Here is a 19,766-nt window from a genome sequence, read left to right on the forward strand (position 1 = left end):
GGTGGGAGTGGGGAGTGAATGGTGGCTGGCTTTCTGTTTTCAGACAGTCTCCGAAAGGCCTGTTCGTGCCATGCCTTCCACCTCCATGTGTAGCTTGGCGCAGTCTTTCTGCTGTGGCAGGGTGCTGAAATCTGTTGCTCTTTGTCTGAACAGTGTATACAGACGCCTCTCTGGGGCACTGGCATTCAGTGCTGAGGCCGACTGATAAAAGTTCCGTTTGCTTTCAGGCTGTGGGAGAGGGTCTTTGTTCTGTGCAGAAGTCAGTGGTCCCTCAACCCTTGCAGTGAGGCCCTCCTGCTGCGAAACAGGGTGCAGATGGCTGGCTTGAAAGCTCTTGGGATTGTTTTTATTTAATCCACCCACTTAATTGCTCATGAGATCACACAACTTTCAGATGCAAAGCCTGAAGCTTGCATGCTGCTCCTCAAGCAGGCTTCTGCCATTGCCAGAGGCAGGCCCCTGGCTAGCTTTATACTGATGCCAAAGATGGATTTATTTATGGGGCCCACTTCTGGAGGGTTTGCTAAACAATGTCTCCCTCCTTCGCATTCGGAGAACCATCGAGGCTTCTGCCTCTGTGCTGCAGTGCCTGGCTTGGGAGTTGACAGGACCAGAGTCTATTTATAGGGCTGTCCTTATAACAAAGCATTCCATTTGTGATAGTCCAGCATGGATCATGTTTAACATTACCATCACTTCCTTACAGCTGAGCAGACGTGCCCTAGAGGCAGGCCAGTGTTTGGCCTTCTCTAAATTTCTGTGTCGGCGGAATGGGATCACCGGAGAGGTTCAGGGAAAGATTCCAACGGGAGAATTTCCTGCGGGGAATTAGGATGGGGTGGGTGGTGAAGTATCAGCCTTCCCAGTTTTGTAGTTTATCTAAATGTCGGGTGTCCGTAATCCCACATGCCCATCTGTCTCAAACACTCAGTTAGCTTGTCACCAGTGCCACTGCTTGTGGAAAGAGATGGTTCTTGGCAGAAATGCAGAGTTGCACTTGACCTTCCAACCATGGAAGAGTGTTGCATCTTCCAGAAGTAGTGCCAGGAGGGCTACTTGTGTATAATGATGAGTTCTTCTGTGCAGCATGGAAAAGAGCAGTATGCAGCCTGGGAAAATTACTGGCTGCTTTCAGGCTCCGTTTAAAATAGGCATTGGGCACAACCGGGCCTCTGGCACCCGAGATAAGTGAGTGCTACCCTCGGTTCCCACTCTAGTCTGAGCAGCAGTTCATGTTTCAAGTGTACTTGTGATCAGGGCATGTGGCTAGGAGCCAGGATTCCACCCCCAGTTCTGTTACCATCTTGTGTGATCCTGGACAAGTTGCTGCCCCTTGGTGCCTCAGTTTTCCCATCCGCAAAATGGGGATCTTTGCCTACTGTGTGGGCGGTTTACTGTGTGGAAGGTGCTCCAGATGCATGGGTGAAAGGCACCACAGAAGGGAAGCAGTGTTACAATATGATGCATTGGCTGGGCGTGGCACTTGTAGAGAACAGGGACCCAGTGACCGGTGAAGCCTCTTCCATCTCTAGCTGCTCTGATCCTAATTTTGAAGTTGTAACCACCTCTTGCAATGCTGTAACCTAGTAAACGTCTGTAAAAAAATAACTTGCAATCACATCTCCTCCCCACATCAGGACTGCAGAGAGCCTGAAACAAAGGAGAAATCGCATGTTCGAGAAAACAAACATGTCATCTGATAACTAGAAGCTCTGTTGAGTGCTGCTCCTCTGGTTCTTGTCCCCAAAAGCTCTCTGTGGAAGTCCAGCTTCACAGTCCCTGGCTGCTTATTTATTGGGGTCTCCCCAGATCTCCTGACCTTCCAAATGTCTCTTGTTCCCTAGCTGCAGGCACTTACCTGCCACCCTTGCAGCAGGTATTTCAAGCACCACGTCGGCCTGGGATAGGAACCGTAGGGAAGCCTATCAAGCTCTTGGCCAACTATTTTGAAGTGGACATTCCCAAGATCGATGTGTATCACTATGAAGTGGATATCAAGCCCGATAAATGTCCACGCAGAGTCAACAGGTAAGGCAAGTATTAAAGGATTCAGCACTCTTTCCCGACTCAGCTCCTTTGTACAGAAGCAGCGGCTGGGAATGCTGTTCCCGTCCCGGAAGGTGTGCGGTGCGGGGGAAGCACCAGAGTGAAGCTTCTGTGATTTCTGATCCCTCCCCACTCTGGGATGTGGAACAGAATGTGCAGAAGTTACTGTCTGTGCCCAAGACCATGTGAAACTTCTGGGAGCTCTTTGCAAAATCTCCAGTATTTTTTTGCTGCCTTTTTGAAGTTCAGTGGATAATGTGATCTGGGCGTGAGAACACGAAACGTCGCCTTCCCCCAGCAGAACCGATTTTTCAAACACTGTCCCCTTCCGTGTAAAAACAGGGTCAGGTTTGAAAGTGCAACAAGATGCAAAGCGCTCCAGATTGCCCAGTGATTATTTCACTCGCCTCTAATTGTAGTGTGGCTTGTGACACATGGATTGCTTTGTCCCGGCTGGGGCAGAAGAGTGAATTCTACTAGCACGGCTGTCTAATGGCATCCATGTTCACTCTAGACACTGAGAACACACAAGCTACAGCTGTATTTCTTCTTGGATGTAGCTAGTACGCTCTCAGTCCAATGTGCTCCAAGCCTTCCTGTGTCGAATGATGTGGGCATTCCCCCAGCTACGCAGATGGCTGACCCACGAGCCGACACGTAGACCTGTACAGTCCCAGGTTTCCTATGCTGCTCAGCTTTCGTTCCTGGTCCTGATGGCTCAGGAGATACTGGACCGTAAGACTGCCCCCGGTCCCTCGGAGCAGCTGGGCTATTTTGGCAACCGATGCAGACTTAAAAACAGCAAGCCCCAGACCTTGGGCCAGTGTAAGTTCTTGATCCCCTACTCCCCCTGCCCCCAGCAGCATATTTAATTCAGAGCTTGGGAGGCCAGTGAGCAGATGCTGCTGTTGTTCCCTGGCCATTTGGCAGCTTGTCTATGTGTAGACACTTGTCGCTCTCCCCTGCCCTTGTGGTACGCTCCCCGGGGCTGCCGCCCGCTCCGGGTGCACAGGTGCACATTCCCACATGCCTTGTAACCCTATTACACCGTCACTGATTTTTCAAGATACCGGGCAAGACGCACACCCGTTCATCTGGGGGCTGAAGGGTTGTCTGATTTGTTTCTGATCTGCCTGAGGTGCTGCTATTAGATCTTGAGATGGCCCACGTTACAGTAATTTTTACATGACTTGTTCTGTCCCAAGAGGCTAAGCTGGGAATCAACCAGCCAAATAAATGATCCAGTTAGCTTTGCTTTTCTCTCCTTTTCTTCTTCCTTTCTCTTGCCCCCCTGTTCTCTGTAGGGAGGTTGTGGAATACATGGTGCAGCACTTCAAACCTCAGATCTTTGGAGATCGGAAGCCGGTGTACGACGGGAAAAAGAATATCTACACCGTCACTGCCCTGCCCATCGGAAATGAACGGGTGAGGGCGGGGACCAGAAGCTCCTGGGGGTGGCCCAGCCAGGGGTACTCGGTGCTTCCAGGAAGCACCATGTGCATAAAGATCGAATGGGAGCATGGTTCTGGCTCTAGAAAAGAAAACGAAAGGATCTTGGGGATGGGAAGAGAGGTCCTGTTCCCCAAACTGTGGCCAAGAAGTTCGGCCCACAGGTAGAGATGTGGGGATGGGTGGGCTCTAGGCTCCTGGGGCGAGTGGGTGAGCTCAGACCAGATCTTTGCGGCTGACTGCCCATGATACAAGGGAAGTGTCATGGTGTCATTTTGCTGATGAGGTGACTGAGGCGCAGAGGTGGTTGTTTGTGATGTGTTATTGCCTAGCAGTGTCAACCAAGCGTGCTGCCTAGACGTTGCCTAGACTAGTGGCTAGAGGTACCAGCCAAGTCAGGGGCCCTGCTGTGTCAGGTTGTGTACAGGAGGCGATCCTTGCCCTGTAGAGATTATAGTCTAAATAGATGACCCACAAAGGCTGGGAGGGGAAGTCGCAGACAAAGAGCAACTGCCCGAGGTCATGCAGCCTGTCAGTGCTAGAGCTGGAACGAGGACCCAGGACTCTGGGTCCCTGCTGTGTCTGCTGGACCATGCTGCTTTTCCTAGCTATGTTGGGTTTTTTTCCCCCAAGGTAGAAAGTCATATGCCCTGAAGGGGAAGGGGTGGGTGTAACGGGATGCTGCCGCTGGAGGGGGAAGACCTTGCTGCAGTCTGGCTAGTAGTGTTCTAATGACTTCTCTCCCCCCACCCCCTTCCCCTCCTGCCTCAGGTTGACTTTGAGGTAACGATCCCAGGGGAAGGCAAAGACCGGATATTTAAGGTCTCCATCAAGTGGATGGCGATTGTGAGCTGGCGGATGCTCCACGAGGCCTTGGTGAGCGGGCAGATCCCCGTCCCGCTGGAATCTGTCCAGGCGCTAGATGTTGCCATGAGACATCTGGCGTCAATGAGGTAATCTGCTCCCCTGGGTGCTCGGGTTGGGGTGATGTGTCCGGGGCAGGAGCAGCGGAGTCCAGAGGAGAGCTGGCGTCATAACTGAGCGTTCATCAGAGTGGAACTGTGTGTGCTGGAGAGACATTGGGGGTGTTGCCAAGGGGGGCTGAGCTCTCCCAGGTCAGGTCACGTGCAACAGTTACACAAATGGCTTGTGTGTGTGGCAGCGATGAATGCAATTCCCCAGGCACCGGTCTCTCCTGTTCTCTGCCTGGGGCACAGCCCAGCCTGGTCTCCTGTGGGCTGGGATACTTCAGTCTCACTGTGCTTGTTGGGGTTAGCGTGTGGGATTGGTGGCCTGTGCCGTCACTTTGCCTCCAGTGCTGCAAGCCCAGCCCTTGCACCCGAGGGATGGAGGAGTCTGGTGGGTCTGTGTCTAAGATAACTGTCTACTGCTTTACATCCTTGTGCTTCCCCCCTGCTGAGTGAGGGGGAAGATGCTTCGGCTCAACATCGCAGTGCTCGTTCTCTAGGCCCGGCACGGCGATTAGCTAGCCCTCCCCGTAGCCCTGTGAGGAGGCAGGGAAGTTTGGGAGGGCCGGAATTTCCAAACTTGAGTGCCTAGCTTTCCTCAGCAGTCTGCATTTAGCCACCTAACTTCCTGGCTTGACTTGTCTTCTGAGGGGCTGAGCGCCCCCAATCTTGGTGGCTTAGGGAGACTGTAATCTCTGTGGGGCAGGGACCATCCTTTTTGCTCTCTTTGTACAGCGCCTAGCGCAGTGGGGCCCTGGCCCACAACTGGGACTCCTAGGTACTCCCGCGATACAAGGAATGGGACTCTATTTTGGCGCCTCCATATGGATGTAGGTGGCTAAGTTAGAAAGAGTTTTTAAGCCATTCCCTCGGGCGTGCAGGCTGACTTGCAGTCCCTGTTCCCGCCCAGCGGATTGCTGGCATTGCTTTGAATAACATGAGCCTTGTTTCCCTGGTTTGCAGGTACACCCCTGTGGGCCGTTCCTTCTTCTCCCCTCCTGAAGGTTACTACCACCCTCTGGGAGGGGGCAGGGAAGTTTGGTTTGGGTTCCACCAGTCGGTCAGGCCTGCCATGTGGAAGATGATGCTCAACATTGATGGTAACTCCCCTTCAGTGCTGGCAGACTCCAGCTTCACCCACTAATTTGCACCCTCTCTCTCCGACGTGTCCCGCTCAGGCGCGTCAGCACTGCTCGCCCGCCGAAGGGGTGCATCTAAGCAGGGAGCGGCAACGAGTCTCCGAGCCTGGGTCTGCAGGCTCATGGGGCTTGCGCTGTGGTGCCTAAATCAGCCATGCGGGCGTTGCGGCTCGGGCTCTGAAGCCGGGCTGCGGGGTGGGGTTCAGAGTCCGAGCTGCAGCGTCTGTACAGCAGGTTTTAGGGCTGTAGTGCGAACCCAAGTCTGCGGGCTCTGAGACTCTGCCACGGACACAGACGTGTATCCAAGGCACTAGTTACAGGAGTGTCATATTTGCTGATTTCAGTGGGAAGGACTGCGCTGTGAGGGTGGGGATTTCAGAAGGGCTCAGTGCTGGCCTAACTGCACCCATTGAATTGGTGGGAGCTGCCCAGAAGACTTCAGTAGGGGCAGGGCTAGGTGAGGGCCAGTAGGGTGCTAAATGCAGCTTCCAGTCGGACGCTTCATACTGCAGCCAGCAGTGCTGCGATCCTTGTCCAGTGCCGAGGATCTGCACTAGAAGAGGCCAAATCTTTTGACTGTCCCTTTGGGACAAGGGGCAGATTTGTGGGTGTTCAGACACTGCCTAGCACAGTGGGGGCCCCACTCCTGACTGGCGCTGCCCTTCTCACTAGAAGTGACCTACCTCCACAACTCCCTGCTTTGTCCAGTGGATGTGGGGCTGGGTAGGATGACGCAAGGGGGTGGAGGGCCTGATTCTGCTCTCAGGTAGGTCACTAGGAGATTTGTCAAATTGTCTCCCCGAGGCAACTCTGGAAGCCCATTTGCTTGGGACGATAGAAGCTAGACTGACCACAGCAGCCTGGGGGGAATGTGTGCTAGGTTGTGATGACCCAGTGTTGGCTTAGGGCAGGGCCTAAGATGTCCCCTGCAGTTAGGGAGTGTCTAGTACTCTTGAAAGAGAGAGGAAAGATCTCCACGTCTCGCACACTCCTTCCCTGCAGTGTCGGCGACAGCCTTCTACAAAGCCCAGCCTGTGATCGAGTTCATGTGCGAAGTGCTGGATATCCGGAATATCGACGAGCAGCCAAAGCCCCTGACAGACTCGCAGAGGGTGCGCTTCACCAAGGAGATCAAAGGTAAAGAGACAGGGCACTCTGTCGGCAAGGGCGCGCGCAGCAGCTCATGTCCTGTGAGTGGATGGGAGGGTGTTGAGATCCCAGGATACAGAGCAACTTTCTGCTTACCATGGTGAAGACACTGACCTGGGACACAGGAGACCTGGGTTCTAATTCCGGCTCTGCCTCAATCTCTCTGCAAACTTCGGGAAGCCACTTCATCTCTCTTCCCCCCCCCCCATCTGTAAAACAGGGAGGATGATGAAGGTTGTGCAGATGCACTCTTTAACTCTTAGCACCCTGACATCTTCTTCATTGGCAGGCAAAGATAGGCCAAGTCTCCAAAGGATTAATGATTTAATTAAAGCACATGTGGAGTAGACAGGAAGCTGGTCAGTGAAAGGTTTGGTGGAGCTCCTGACATTGATCAGAGATTTGCTCTCTGTCTCTCTTGCATTAGGTTTGAAAGTAGAGGTGACCCACTGTGGGCAGATGAAGAGGAAATACCGAGTGTGTAACGTTACCAGGCGACCAGCCAGTCACCAGACGTAAGTCGGGGGGGAAATGCCCTTGGAAAAATCTGAGCCATTCTCTTAGTTATTTAGCAGCTGCTGGTAGCGTTCGTGAGGTACAAAAGGCAAACTCTAGCATGTGACAGTAAAGGGAGCTCTGGTGTTCAGTTCTCTGCAGATGTGCTGCACAGAGGGACCCGCGTGGCTGCATGTAGCATGATATGAATGACGGGAGCAGGATGCAGAGGAGGAGTGGGAGCTGAGAGAAGGCTCTTACGCTGTTAGGAGGCATGCAGCAGAGGGCATGAGTTAACTCGCTGTCAATCTGCCCAGTTTGCATCTCTTTGAATTCGGCTTTGTACTTGGTCAAAAATAGACACTGGAGAACAGAAGGTTTAATCAGGAGGTAAATTAATCCCTTAAATTATTTGCATGTGCCCATAAGCATGCACACAAGTAGAGACGGTTCCTTCCTCAAAGAGCTTTTCTAGGACTCCCCAGCCCAGCTACATTTCCCCAGTAACCTGTAAAATTCACCAGGAGACACTTGCAGAAGTCCACTATTGCTACAGATCTTCAGGTGTCGGAGCTGTGGATTGGGAATTGGCCGTGAATGAGCTGTGGTTGGTCCAGGTCTCCGTGTGTGATGTGTTAAATGGGAATTGTACCAGCCTTTTTTGGTTGCCACTTTCTCCGGGGTGTCCCCTGCTCTGTAGCTAGAGCTGCTCAAAATATTTTTGTTTAAACATTTTGTGATGAAAACGTCAACTGGTTTAGTTGGGTAGATCTTTGTGGTTTTTGAAAACTGAAATCTGCTCACCAAAATGATTTTTTGAAAACCAAAACTTAAAATACATTGGAAACATTGGTGGGGAAAAACACTTATTTCACAATTGCCTCTGAAAAATGATTAGCGCTTTTTGGCCAGCCCTCGGTATAGTTCTGATGCCATGGGGCTGCTTCTGAAACTTGTTGGGCTCCCCAGTAAATTGGAAACATCAAAGGTAAATATGTGGGAAGAACAGATCCAAGTGCAGGCAGTGGCTCCTTGAAGGGGTTGGAGTTTGCTCCCCAGGAGATCTCCCCTGTGCCTCCCTTTTAGCTCAAGGAATCCCTTTCTGGACACTTGCCTCCTGCGTTCCTTCTGCACCCGCTGCAGAGCGCGATTCAGAGCGCTTCACTTCCCCAGCCCCGAGTGCTCCCAGCTGCCTCCCCCTGTTCCAGTAGATCCTTCATTCCAAGACCCCTTCCAGGGACTTTCACTTGAAATTTTGACCAAGGAAGTCTTAGGCAGTCAGTACTGAAATAATGTGATGTCTCCTCAGGGGCATTTGTAGCTTGTTTGGCTTTCTAATTATGTCCCCACTAAGAATATCGGGGTGACTCTGGGTTCTCCAGAAGCTCTTTATGGAGCTGGGAAACGACTGGTGCGGGTGGAGTTTGCATGTCCGGATTCCTGCCATTGGTTAGGCAGCGTCATTTAATTCTGTGCAGTTTAGCAGCACGAGTTAATTCTCCACTGGTTCGGAAGTGTCACATCTCCCCATACCCTTTTAACCCTTCAAGAGCCACTGTCCTGTGGCAAGAAGGGATACACTGGTGACTTTCCTCTTGAGCCCAGCTGTGCTACTGCAGGGGGCAAATGAGCAAATATAAATCCCTGTAGCCATCAATTTGTGTACCCAGCAATATCACGTGCAACGTGTCCTAAAAGGATTTCCCTGATTAGCTTGTGAAATCAGTGCTTGATTTGTGGGCCTCAGAGCAACCCGAGGGTGCAGACTTGCTGTACAGCCACCTCTTTGCTTTCTCTCTCCCCCATTTGTAATTGGGGGGGGGGGCGGGGGTTGCCCTGCATGCTCAGGTGCTTTGCCCCCACTATCAGTTCCCTTCGCCCCAAGCCGAAGGGAGAGTGCTCCGGCGTGGGAAGTGAGTAGGGTTTCTTGTTGAAGTAGACGCATTCTGAGCATCTCCCTCATCTGCCAGGTTCCCCCTGCAGCTGGAAAGTGGGCAGACAGTGGAGTGTACAGTGGCTCAGTACTTCAAGCAGAAATACAACCTGCAGCTGAAATACCCCCACCTGCCGTGTCTGCAGGTTGGCCAAGAACAAAAGCACACATATCTGCCCTTGGAGGTGAGTGCCAAGTCGCTACTAAACGGGGCTGCCAAGGCCTAAAGTGTTCTCCGAGCCCGCTTGCTCCGTGGCCTCGGGGAGACCAGTTCCGGGTGACTGTCGTTTGGGAGGGTTGGGGAGACTGTGATGTGATCGTCAATCTGCCATCCTTCCCCCTTAGTCCAACCTGGGCTGGACTTGAACTGGTAACCTGGAAGCGAAGGTACCCACCCCTCGGTGCACCGGCTGGCTTGCAGAGATGCACAGTGAGCAGGGAGTGAATGTTTTGCACCACAAAGAAGAGAGAGAACCTGGCCCGTGTCCTAGAGTGTGCAGCCAGAGACCACAGATCTAGTCTGACCTCCTCCCCTCCACCCAGCACCCGCACGCCAAACCCAACCACCACCATTAGACCAGAGCATTACAACCCTCAGGACAGTAAGCTGCTGTGTGCCGCAGGAAGGGGCTGAGGCTAAGGGGAGCCCCCCTGACTGGGTCTAAAGAGAGCTACTTCCAGGAAGCAAGGACGGCAAAGTACCTCGGCAGAGTAGTATTCTTGATACTGCTCCTCCCAGCAGTCTCTCCTGGTGCAGGAACTCTGACCACCCCTGTTGGCAGTAGGGATTGAACCCAGCTCCTCTGATCTCAGTGGCTCTGTTCCATATAGGGCTGGGACAGGCTCATCAACTTCTGTCTGTGGCACAGGCACCACTAGAGAGGGCCAGAGCACCCCATAGAAGGGGGGTATAGGTTACAAGTGCTCAGGACAGCTAACCAGGTGGGTCTTCAAACATTCTTCTGGCTGCTGTCTCCCGCTCTCTGCCATGCCCTGCAGGTGTGTAACATTGTGGCAGGCCAGCGGTGCATCAAGAAGCTAACAGACAATCAGACATCAACCATGATAAAAGCAACGGCGAGATCTGCCCCGGATAGACAAGAGGAAATCAGCCGACTGGTATGTGGCACTTGTTCCTGACCTCTGGGAGGAGGGTTTGGGGGGGAAAGAGGAGCATCCCCCCCCGCCCGAAAAAACCACGTGGGACTCTGAGCCGCATGGAAGCGACTGTCACATAGTGTACGAGTGGCAGAACGGCTGTAGTAAGACAAGCGAGTGAAGCATGAATGGCACACGCAATAGGCCATTCTGCTGTTACTGGGAAGTAGCTATGAGCCATTCAGGAGAGCGTAGTGGGGATAATGATCTGATTAGTCTAATGCCATATTGTACTAGAAGTCCCCTTTCAGAAGCCTATGTATTTATATACAAATAGAAACTCACAAATAAAATCAGCTCCCTCCGTGGCCATGCAAACTCGACGTGCACAGTGCAGGAACCTTGTTATTGGTGGAATCCCAACCCAAAAGAGCTAGAGCGAAAACCAGAATAAAAGACTAGAGAAATAAACCTGACCCCTGAGAGCCCATGGGGCAGGGATCATTAACTGGATCCAGTAGGATTTTCTACCACTAGGAAAACTCGCCAGCCCTTCAGGGGACATGCTACCCATAGCACTCATCTGGCTGCCCGAATGCTCTGCAGTTGCTTGGGGCAGCTCTTGGGGAAAATCAGGGAGCACCAGGAGATTGGAGACCTCTCTTTGCCCAGATGGCAGGTGGTGAGGGGTTGGTGGTTAGTACGTTACTCTAGCATAGGTTTCTGGGCTCCAGAAGCCAGGGACATTTGATTTTTCTACTGGTATACGTAATATGGGTTTCTTGACGCACTGAATCTGTTGTGAAGCTCTAATTCTTAGGAACAAACTCTGCTCTCAGCTGCACTGGTATAAACCCAGAGTTAGATCCAATGGGGGGCAGTTTTGAGAGCAGAGTTTGGCCCTTAGTTTTAAAATCCCTGCCATGTCGATGACCAGAGAGAATTAGTATGGCACCTGTTCCCTTCAGCCTGTCCCAGATCCGGATGGCAGTCGTCACCTTCCTGCATCTGACAGTACAGGCGTCTCTGACTAGCAGCCTCCGCTTTGCCCAGTCTGCTCTTAATGGGTCAGTTTGGTCATTGCCCAGGGCTGCAAACCAGCTCTGAGCTACTGCTCAAAGGTTTCATACCACCACTGCTTTGCCCATACGCTGGCCAAGGAGCCCACACCATTTACTGAGCAGTATAAGGAACTGAAGTGGTATCTTTCCCCCAGATGAAGAATGCCAGTTACAACCTGGATCCGTACATACAGGAGTTTGGGATAAAGGTGAAGGACGACATGACGGAAGTGACGGGAAGGGTCCTTCCAGCACCAATCTTACAGTACGGAGGCCGGGTAAGCCGGAGCGTGTCATCACTTGGACACCTGTCTGTTTTCATGCCAAAGGGGAAGTCATTACGTTGCAATCTGGGGCTTGGGAAGTTCAACAGCCTGCGGTTCTCTGCCCAAAACAGAACAGAACCGAGTGTTCAGTTTGTGCCTGAAGGCTGGGATTTCTACAGGAGTCTTGGGGGATTAAGTAATCAATCCCTTTGATAGTCCCAGCCTCCATCATCTAAAGAGAGGACCCCTGTTTAAGGGGGACAGAGAATTTCTTGCAACTGGGATATTTAAGAGATGCAGATTGGATCTGCAGTTTTCTTCTCTATTAACTTCCTTTGGAATAGAGTATTTCCTTCACTGGGCATTAATGCTGCTTTATCAGGGCTGAGTGGGGCCCCGTGGCATGGAGGGGCACGTGGGGCTGGGTGGCCCAGCAGGTGGTTTCTTTGGCCTTTCACCTCTGCAGATCTTGGTTCAAATCTGACATTTATTTTTTGCCCTGTTGGTCTCCCAAACCCATTTCACGTGGGCCACTGGGACTAATACCGAGACCACCAAATCTGTATCACATGGGGCCACTCAGCAGTCAGATGGGAACAGCTCTGGAGCACGACCAGCCCAGGTTGGGTTAGAACCGGTCATCTGAAGAGTGAAGATTCTGTAGCTCGATACCAAGCCCCGGAGCAGCACGTTTAAACCCCAAAGCCGGTGAAGAAGTGGGGGTCTGAGGGATTTCTGCAGTTAGATTGTTGTCCTGCATCCAAGGAAGGTAGCGGAGTGGGGGTGGGGGGCAGAAAACAACCCTTGCAATGTGACTGCACGGATCATTTTATCGAGGTACGTTCCTGGCCCTCATAGCTGTGGTATCTGGGAGCCCCTTCCATTACGCTGCAGATGACCTTGTTCTCGCTCTCTTCCCCAGTTTGATCTCCCACGTAAAAAGGGGTTTTTAGCAAGGAAATTGCTGGGCCGGTTGGACTCTGTGGGGTGACCTGTGTCCGATTGCTTGCCTTGCAGAACCGGGCCATCGCCACTCCCAACCAGGGCGTGTGGGACATGCGGGGGAAACAGTTCTACAACGGGATCGAGATCAAAGTCTGGGCTATCGCCTGCTTTGCCCCCCAGAAGCAGTGTCGAGAGGAGGTGCTGAAGTAAGGAGCTGGGCAGCCTGCGGTAGGGGCTGGGGGAAGAGCAGGGGCATGGAGTGTGAGTGTCCCCTACTGAAACATCTGCTTGGCTTTTTTAAACAGCAGCTTTGTGTAAAGAGCTGGAAGCTCTTTTAAATGTAATGTTCTCCACTGACACCCCCTCAGAGGCCTGGAAATGTACCACGTTTGTCACCCTCTGGCTGGCAAACATGAGTTTATTTCCCCCGTTTCAGATTTACGCTGGAATTTAATATAGAGTCTTGGTTTCCTTTATTAGATCTGCACCCTCCCACATCTCAGACTCTGATTCTGGTTCCCACGAGCTCCCTCTGCTGTCTCCACCCACGCATAACACTAAACATGGTTTGTCTGCTCTGTGCCCTACAGAGGAAGAGGCTAAGGTGGCTGCTTCTGGCTTTCTCTTCAAATGGGAGAAGCAAACTTACATTTAAAAGGCAGAGAACTTTCCCTACTGCTCGTAAGGGTGTTTAACCCTTTGGTGGTTCTTGGAAGAGTATGTGTCTCATGCATGGCTACTCTGGCAATGCGCCGTCCCCCAGCACTGCTGGTGTATTACGGAGCAGTCGGATGGCTCGAACAGCCTAGCCATTGACCGACAGCCACTTAGCTCTTGTCCTTGGGTAAGGCTTTTATGCATGATCCTGGGTTCTGACCTCCGTTAAACAAAGGAGAGAGGCTGCTGGGTGTCTGGAAATGTTACCCCTGACTTTGGATCTCAAACTCCCAGCAAACCCACAGATGAATCAAATCCGCGCCTGGGTGTTGTTCCTCCCATTCCCCCTGCGTACTTGCCTCTGGCCTCACTTGCCCTTAAACTCCTTGCACTGTTTCGCCACTTGGCTACTTGAGTTGCAGCTAGTCAAAGGGAAGTTCTGTCTTTTGTGACCTCTCTAAAGAGCAGGTTGAAGAGTAGCCATGCTGAGCTGGCACTCCGGGCTTTTGGGTGTGCCCGCTTCAAACTGAAAACATCTAAAGCCACTGGATGAGCTGATCACATGCAGAACGCTAACTTCTCCCAAGTTTGGCAACACGTGAATGAGTCACATCAGCGCTCCCAAAACTATGGAAACCCACCAGCCTGCAAGGCAAATCTGCTCGCCCCCACTTTCCTGTCATATGAATAAAAGCTGCTTGTAACTTGTTCACCGTCAAAATAAATTCCTCGTAGCGTGGGCAAGGAGATCTTTGCCAGGCTGGATCCGCTCAGCTGTTACACATGTCAGTCGTTCTGTGCTTGGCCAAAAGGCATGTTGAATTAGGGCTGGGGGTGACTCCCTTTTTCCATTCTTCTTGGGATCGGTCAGGCTGTGGTGTCACGGTATCCTGCTAAGTGGTGGGAATGGAATGGGTGCCTTTCTTGTTCCATGCTGCACACACCAGCTCAGTATTCCGCATTTAGGAGAAACCACACGTGCACAGGAACTGACTTCTCCTTTCCCTCCCGGCACAGGAACTTCACAGACCAGCTGCGCAAGATTTCGAAGGATGCAGGGATGCCCATCCAAGGCCAGCCATGTTTCTGTAAATACGCACAGGGTGCGGACAGCGTGGAGCCGATGTTCCGACACCTTAAAAACACCTACTCCGGGCTCCAGCTCATCATCGTCATCTTGCCAGGGAAAACACCTGTGTATGGTACATCCATGTGGGGAGGGCTGTCATAGAAATTCTTTAGTCTCTTGTGTCAGCTGCACCGCCCAGAAACCATCCGCTCCTGATTTGAGAACTGATCTTGCAGGCTGTTGATTCCATCTTGTGCTCTGGAGCCAGGATGAGGGGAGATCCATGCCAATGTTGGTTAGAAATGTTTCATGCTAAAAAGAGAAGGATTTCGATGAAAGCAGCTTCTTGTGGGATTGGGACATCCCCTCAGCAGCGTTTGTATCCCAGCCGTGTCTGCGTGTTAGCCATTGGGATGACTGATTTAGGAGCATGCGGATTCTCCCTCATTTGACGTTTTTACATCCCAAATTAATGTCTTTGTAAACGAGGTGCAGTAGCTCCACCAGAAGTTCTGGGCTCAATGCCGAAATCACTGGGTGGGGATCTCTGGCCTGTGCCATGCAGGAGGTCAGACCATAGGTTCATAATGGGTCCTTCTGGCCTTAGACTCCATGAATAAGCATGGGATTCAGGAGTGCAGTAACAGCTGAACTGCAGGTGGCGATGAAATGGTGCAAAGCATCTGGGATTGTTAAGAGCCGCCTGGGAACACGGGTAAAGAGAGCTGTTGTTAGAACAGCCTTGAATCTGTGTCCCGTCTTCCCACTCAGTGCCAAGCCTGCCATGTAGAGCGTGTGGCGCTGGTAAGGCTTAAAGGGTCTGTGGGCGTTGGTGCTGTACAGGCATTAAGTCTCTCAGCTTAACGCTGCGGTAGGGAAGAGTTATCCCTGCTCTGCAGATGGGCCCACTGAGGCGCAGTGGTGAAGTGACTTGCCCAAGGTCTCTCTGTCTGAACTGGGAGTAGAACCCAGGAGTCCTGACTCACGGCCCCTGCTCTCCCTGTAAACGCATGTACTTCTTTCCGAACTGGGATTAACACTCTACCTCTCTGCTGGCAGCGGAGGTGAAGCGTGTTGGAGACACGCTCCTGGGGATGGCCACGCAGTGCGTTCAGGTCAAGAATGTGGTGAAAACCTCCCCGCAAACCCTCTCCAACCTCTGCCTCAAAATCAACGTCAAACTGGGCGGGATCAACAACATCCTCGTGCCTCACCAGCGGTACGTACTAGTCCCCTGCCCGCCTTGGGCCCCCAGCCGCAGTGGGATGGGCTTGCCCCCCAGACCCTCCACATCCTCCCTTCCCCTTTATCCCTGTGGGCTCTTTCCCTCTTAGAGGACCTTCTCGCAGCCTTTCTGCCCTGGTGAAGAGGTCAGGAGGGGAGCTGCTGCTGGAGAGGAATGTAGGGCTTTCCTCCCTCTTGTTTCCCAGCACGCTGCTTCCGCTCTGCTCCTTTGGGGCTGGGCTCAAGGGACCGAACCAGGGTCCCCAGCAGAGCCTGCTGTGCCAGCCTCTCTCTGTCTGGCCTTACCAGTAGGAGAGCTTGGCAAGCGGCTGTTAAAATCCCCTGTCCTGACTCTGGGATTGGGGGGGATGAAATACAGGCCAGGTGCTGCCTTGTACATGAACCTGGAAACTGAGTTAGCTGCAGAAATGGCCATGGAGACTCCCCCTCCCCCATCGCTAGAGTCACTAGGCAAGTTACCAGCACTGATCGAACCATGTCAAAAGGGCACTGGAACAGATCTGGCCTCAAAATAAACCTTTCCCGCCCCAGAACGAACTCCTCCCTTCCTATCCCCGAGGGAAAAGACAAGTCTTGCAGTGTATCCTGAAGGTCACTGAATGTAGGCTCCAAATTGAGACAAGGAAATGAATTGCGAAGCGGGAAGCCCCTCCCTGAGAATGCTCTGCCCCCAGTCCTCCCCTGCGAGACACAGCTCTGTGCTGCTGCATAGGCCACTAGCTAGGCCGTGGCCACCAGTCTAATCTCGTAAGAGTCAAAAGGAGAGAACTTTGAAGCCATGTTCTATGTGAATAGAGTCCCCACTCTGCAACAGAGGCCGCTTGTGCAGCTGGTGAAGAAAGTTAGTACAGGGTCTGTTCTGAAAAGGAATCCCCAGCCCCGGCAGATCCTGGGTGTGTATTTTCCTCTTTGTCACGAAGATTAATGACTCAGACTAAAGCCCCAGTTATGCAAAGACCTAAGCAGATATGTCACTTCATACGTGTGAAACACATGCTTAACTTTACCCAGTGTGTCAAGCTAACCACATGCCGAAGTGTTTGCAGGATTGGGGCCTCAATGTTTGGTTTGGGTATGTCACGGTGTTTCCTGTTAATTTGCCCTCACTCACCAGTGAGGTCTGGTGCGAAGATGCCTCTAAACCCAAACTGCTTAGAAATGTGGCTGATTTGTGACACTTTGGGGGGGCTGATGCACCAAGCCAGGGTAGACAAAGCCTGCAATGCCATGAGCAAAGATCAGGGCAAACCACAGGAAAAGGCAGCGGTTGAGACCTTTTCAGACTAATTCGTCCTGCCTAGACTGGAGGCCAGAGAGGAGTTTCCTCACTGCACTCTCCTTCTAACTCAGTGGCTGCGAATGTGACTAACCCCAGCGCGGTCTGTGACTCTGACTGGAATAGCTACAAACCTTTCCATTGTCTCTTCTCTCCAATTAGCTCGGCCGTCTTTCAGCAGCCAGTGATCTTCCTGGGTGCCGATGTCACTCACCCACCAGCAGGGGATGGGAAGAAGCCTTCCATAACGGCTGTAAGTTGGGAAGTAGCGCTGCGTCTGGAGCTGCCGCGCTGGTGCCCTTGGGGGAGGGTTGGCATCAGCAGGAAGCCGCAGCGGTGCGCTTCGGCTGGACCCTTCGTGCCGTCCAGCCAGAGCCGTCTTGCCTAAAATCGTTTAGGCCCGTAGGCAGAGGCCAGGCTTGTCTCTGATCCCTGTGAATGTCACAGCTTCGATGGTGGCGGTGTTGAAATGTGTTGAGTCCCGGGGGGGATCTGTGTGGAATTCCTGAGCAAGTGACTGGCCACGCCCGGCCCCATGGGGATGAATCCAAGGTTTGGTACCTGGCCGTGGGATTCTCCAGGGTGTTGCTATGCTATGCACATGGAGCTGCTTGGGGGGGTCTCGCTGCCCGGCTAGAACTCAGCCCCTCTTCAGGGGCTCGAACTAGGGGTGCTGGGTGTGTGGCAGCACCTCTGGGTTGAAGTAACAATAGCACCCAAAAGCATTACAGTTGGGTTCAATGGCCTTCAGCCCTCTCCCTGCCCCGCCACTGCCAACGTTGTTCTAGCATTCCTGCCCCCGGGCCTCTGACTCTTGCTGCCTGAGCTCCAGGGGATCCCATCTGACTGAGCTCCCAGCCTGGGGCAGAGGCAAATGAGCTCTGACGGCCACCAGCAGCTGGGGCCTGTGTGCCGAGTGCTGCTGGGGTGAGCAGTGCTGAACTGACCGCCCCAGGGAAGACACTTCACCCACATGCTGATACGGAGCAGGGCTGCTGCTAGGTGCTAGCGGGGAGCACAGTCCCATCATCCCTGGCCAGTGCTTGGCCTCCTGCCAACGAGGGGGGTGGGCGAGTGCTGCTCGGGGTGGTTTTGGGACTCCGACCCTGGCCCCAGACCTCCCCAGTCATTTCACAGGCAACCAGCTGGTTAACAGTTTGGGCTCGGTACCCCCCTGAGCTGGGTGTGAACTAAAGGTCAGTGCATCCTGCTGACCCTGTGACACATCAGTCTGGGCTCTGCGGTTCCCTCCAGGGTTGGGCTGGAAGAATCGATCCGATCTTCCAGAGACCTGCTCGCTTGCTGCACTAGCTCTCTGGGGATGTCCAAAGGTGGCTTTTCATCCAGGGTAATGAGTCCATCCGTGTTCAGAGCAGTCCCCCTATCCCACTTTCCCATGCAGAATGTCAGCAGGGCAGAGACGCTCCGTGTATCAGCTCTTCAGGGCGGGGAGCTTGTCCCGTTGACTTAGTTGTCCATGAAGGGCCCAGTGCATTAACTGTACTAACAAAGGGAAGAGACGCCCTTCTACTGAATCACCAGCCCCACTTCATTTTGCCCCTGGGCTTGCCTTGCAGATCTACTGCTCGAGTACAAGCAGGGCTTAACTTATCCGGCAGGAGAAGTGAATTTCAGTCGCAGCAAGCCAGGAAGATACGGCCTATGCAAGAGAAGCAGAGCCCTCTTTTCTACCACCTGCTGAGGAGTCAGCGGTATTTAATAAAGTGCCAGGAGTGTGGCTTGACCTTGAGCAAGACCTGAAGGAAGGCACCCTCCCTGCCACGCTAGTCACCCCTGGTAGCCGAGGCAGCCAGGGCTGGCATGGTACGAAGGGAAAATGAAACAATCTGACAGTACAGCTTGCCCCTTTCTCAGGATTGTAACATAATGCCCACCCAGTGTTTGTTCCAGCCGAGGTAGCTGTGGGGTTCGCGCAGCGCTCTTTATCACGGAGCATGTCCGGGTGTTCTTCATAAACCCTTTGCCCTCCAGGATTCAGAGCTCAGGTTTTCCTTGGCATGTGAAATCATCTTTGGGAGTCTTCCTTCCTTCTTAATTAGGAGGAGGCAGGGCAACAAATGCTTTTGGCCGTTTCTTCGCACTCGTAGGCAGGACATGGAAGAGTAGAAAAGAAATATAAGAAATCACTCTGGATGTAGGGCATGGCAGTCAGTCTGGTTGTTTCTAACGGTCTTACCTTATCCTACAAGCCCATGGTATCTGGTCACTTTTGCTAGGTTTATAGTAATAGTAGATCAAATACCCTGGCAAGGTAGATTATTATGCCCATTTTAAAGATTTCTCTCGGATAGAATCAGGTGTGTTCCGTGTGTAGGGTACCTGAGTGTCTTGATATCCAGGTTTCCAGAGGAAGTACACGTAGTCCAGGGAGGTTGAAATTTGTCCAGTGCCATCGAAGGAGCCTGGTGGGAGAGCTGAGTGTAGATCCCCAAGTCCTGACACTCCTCAGCTCCTGCTCCTGACTGCTAGAGGAGGCACTTGGACACAGCACTGGATGTATTCAGTGTAGAGAATGGTGCCAATCCATTTGGTGTAGACGCCCTTGACTTAACTGAAAAACACATCCTGCCTTCAAGCTCCTTTCCCATCAAATAATTCCCTACTCCTGCACTTGCAGTTCCCTCCCAGCCTGGGGGACAGCGGGGGATATGACCCCTGAATTGGATTCAGTCTGTTTCAGCTGGATGTGCTGGGTTGGGGGCGTGAATCCCAAATCATGCTATAGTATAGCAATGAACCTCTATATCCAGTAGTGGCCTCTTGGCACTGGCTACCTTCGGGTCTGTCTGAGCCCGAGGCTGGAAGTGTAATTTCCCGGTCAGGGCGACATACCCACGCTAGCTCTGATGGGGCTAATGTGCCAAAAAGAGCAGCAGAGCCACAAAGGGGGAAGTGCCAGGATGGGGGCTAGCCACCCTGAGTAGGATCCCGTCTGCCAGCATCGGTACG

General features: G+C 52.7%; 1 protein-coding gene across 2 annotated transcripts in view; it reads left to right on the top strand.

The window, feature by feature from the left end:
- The window catches only part of LOC101946412 (protein argonaute-1), a 46,242-nt gene that overhangs the window by 15,087 nt on the left and 11,389 nt on the right, over positions 1-19,766 (top strand). Inside the window, exons 2-14 of one of the 2 annotated variants that reach the window (XM_008167118.4) lie at positions 1,845-2,028; positions 3,351-3,471; positions 4,267-4,448; positions 5,427-5,563; positions 6,605-6,739; positions 7,179-7,266; positions 9,217-9,364; positions 10,179-10,298; positions 11,494-11,616; positions 12,622-12,755; positions 14,224-14,408; positions 15,335-15,494; positions 16,959-17,049. In XM_008167118.4, the coding sequence (XP_008165340.1) occupies positions 1,845-2,028; positions 3,351-3,471; positions 4,267-4,448; positions 5,427-5,563; positions 6,605-6,739; positions 7,179-7,266; positions 9,217-9,364; positions 10,179-10,298; positions 11,494-11,616; positions 12,622-12,755; positions 14,224-14,408; positions 15,335-15,494; positions 16,959-17,049 (1,808 nt within the window). Of the gene's footprint in view, positions 1-1,844; positions 2,038-3,350; positions 3,472-4,266; positions 4,449-5,426; positions 5,564-6,604; positions 6,740-7,178; positions 7,267-9,216; positions 9,365-10,178; positions 10,299-11,493; positions 11,617-12,621; positions 12,756-14,223; positions 14,409-15,334; positions 15,495-16,958; positions 17,050-19,766 lie in introns of both variants that reach the window. The other variant, XM_065576838.1, reaches the window with a different exon arrangement.

The sequence above is a fragment of the Chrysemys picta genome, chromosome 23, assembly GCF_011386835.1.
Source record: "Chrysemys picta bellii isolate R12L10 chromosome 23, ASM1138683v2, whole genome shotgun sequence".
NCBI lineage: Eukaryota > Metazoa > Chordata > Testudines > Emydidae > Chrysemys > Chrysemys picta.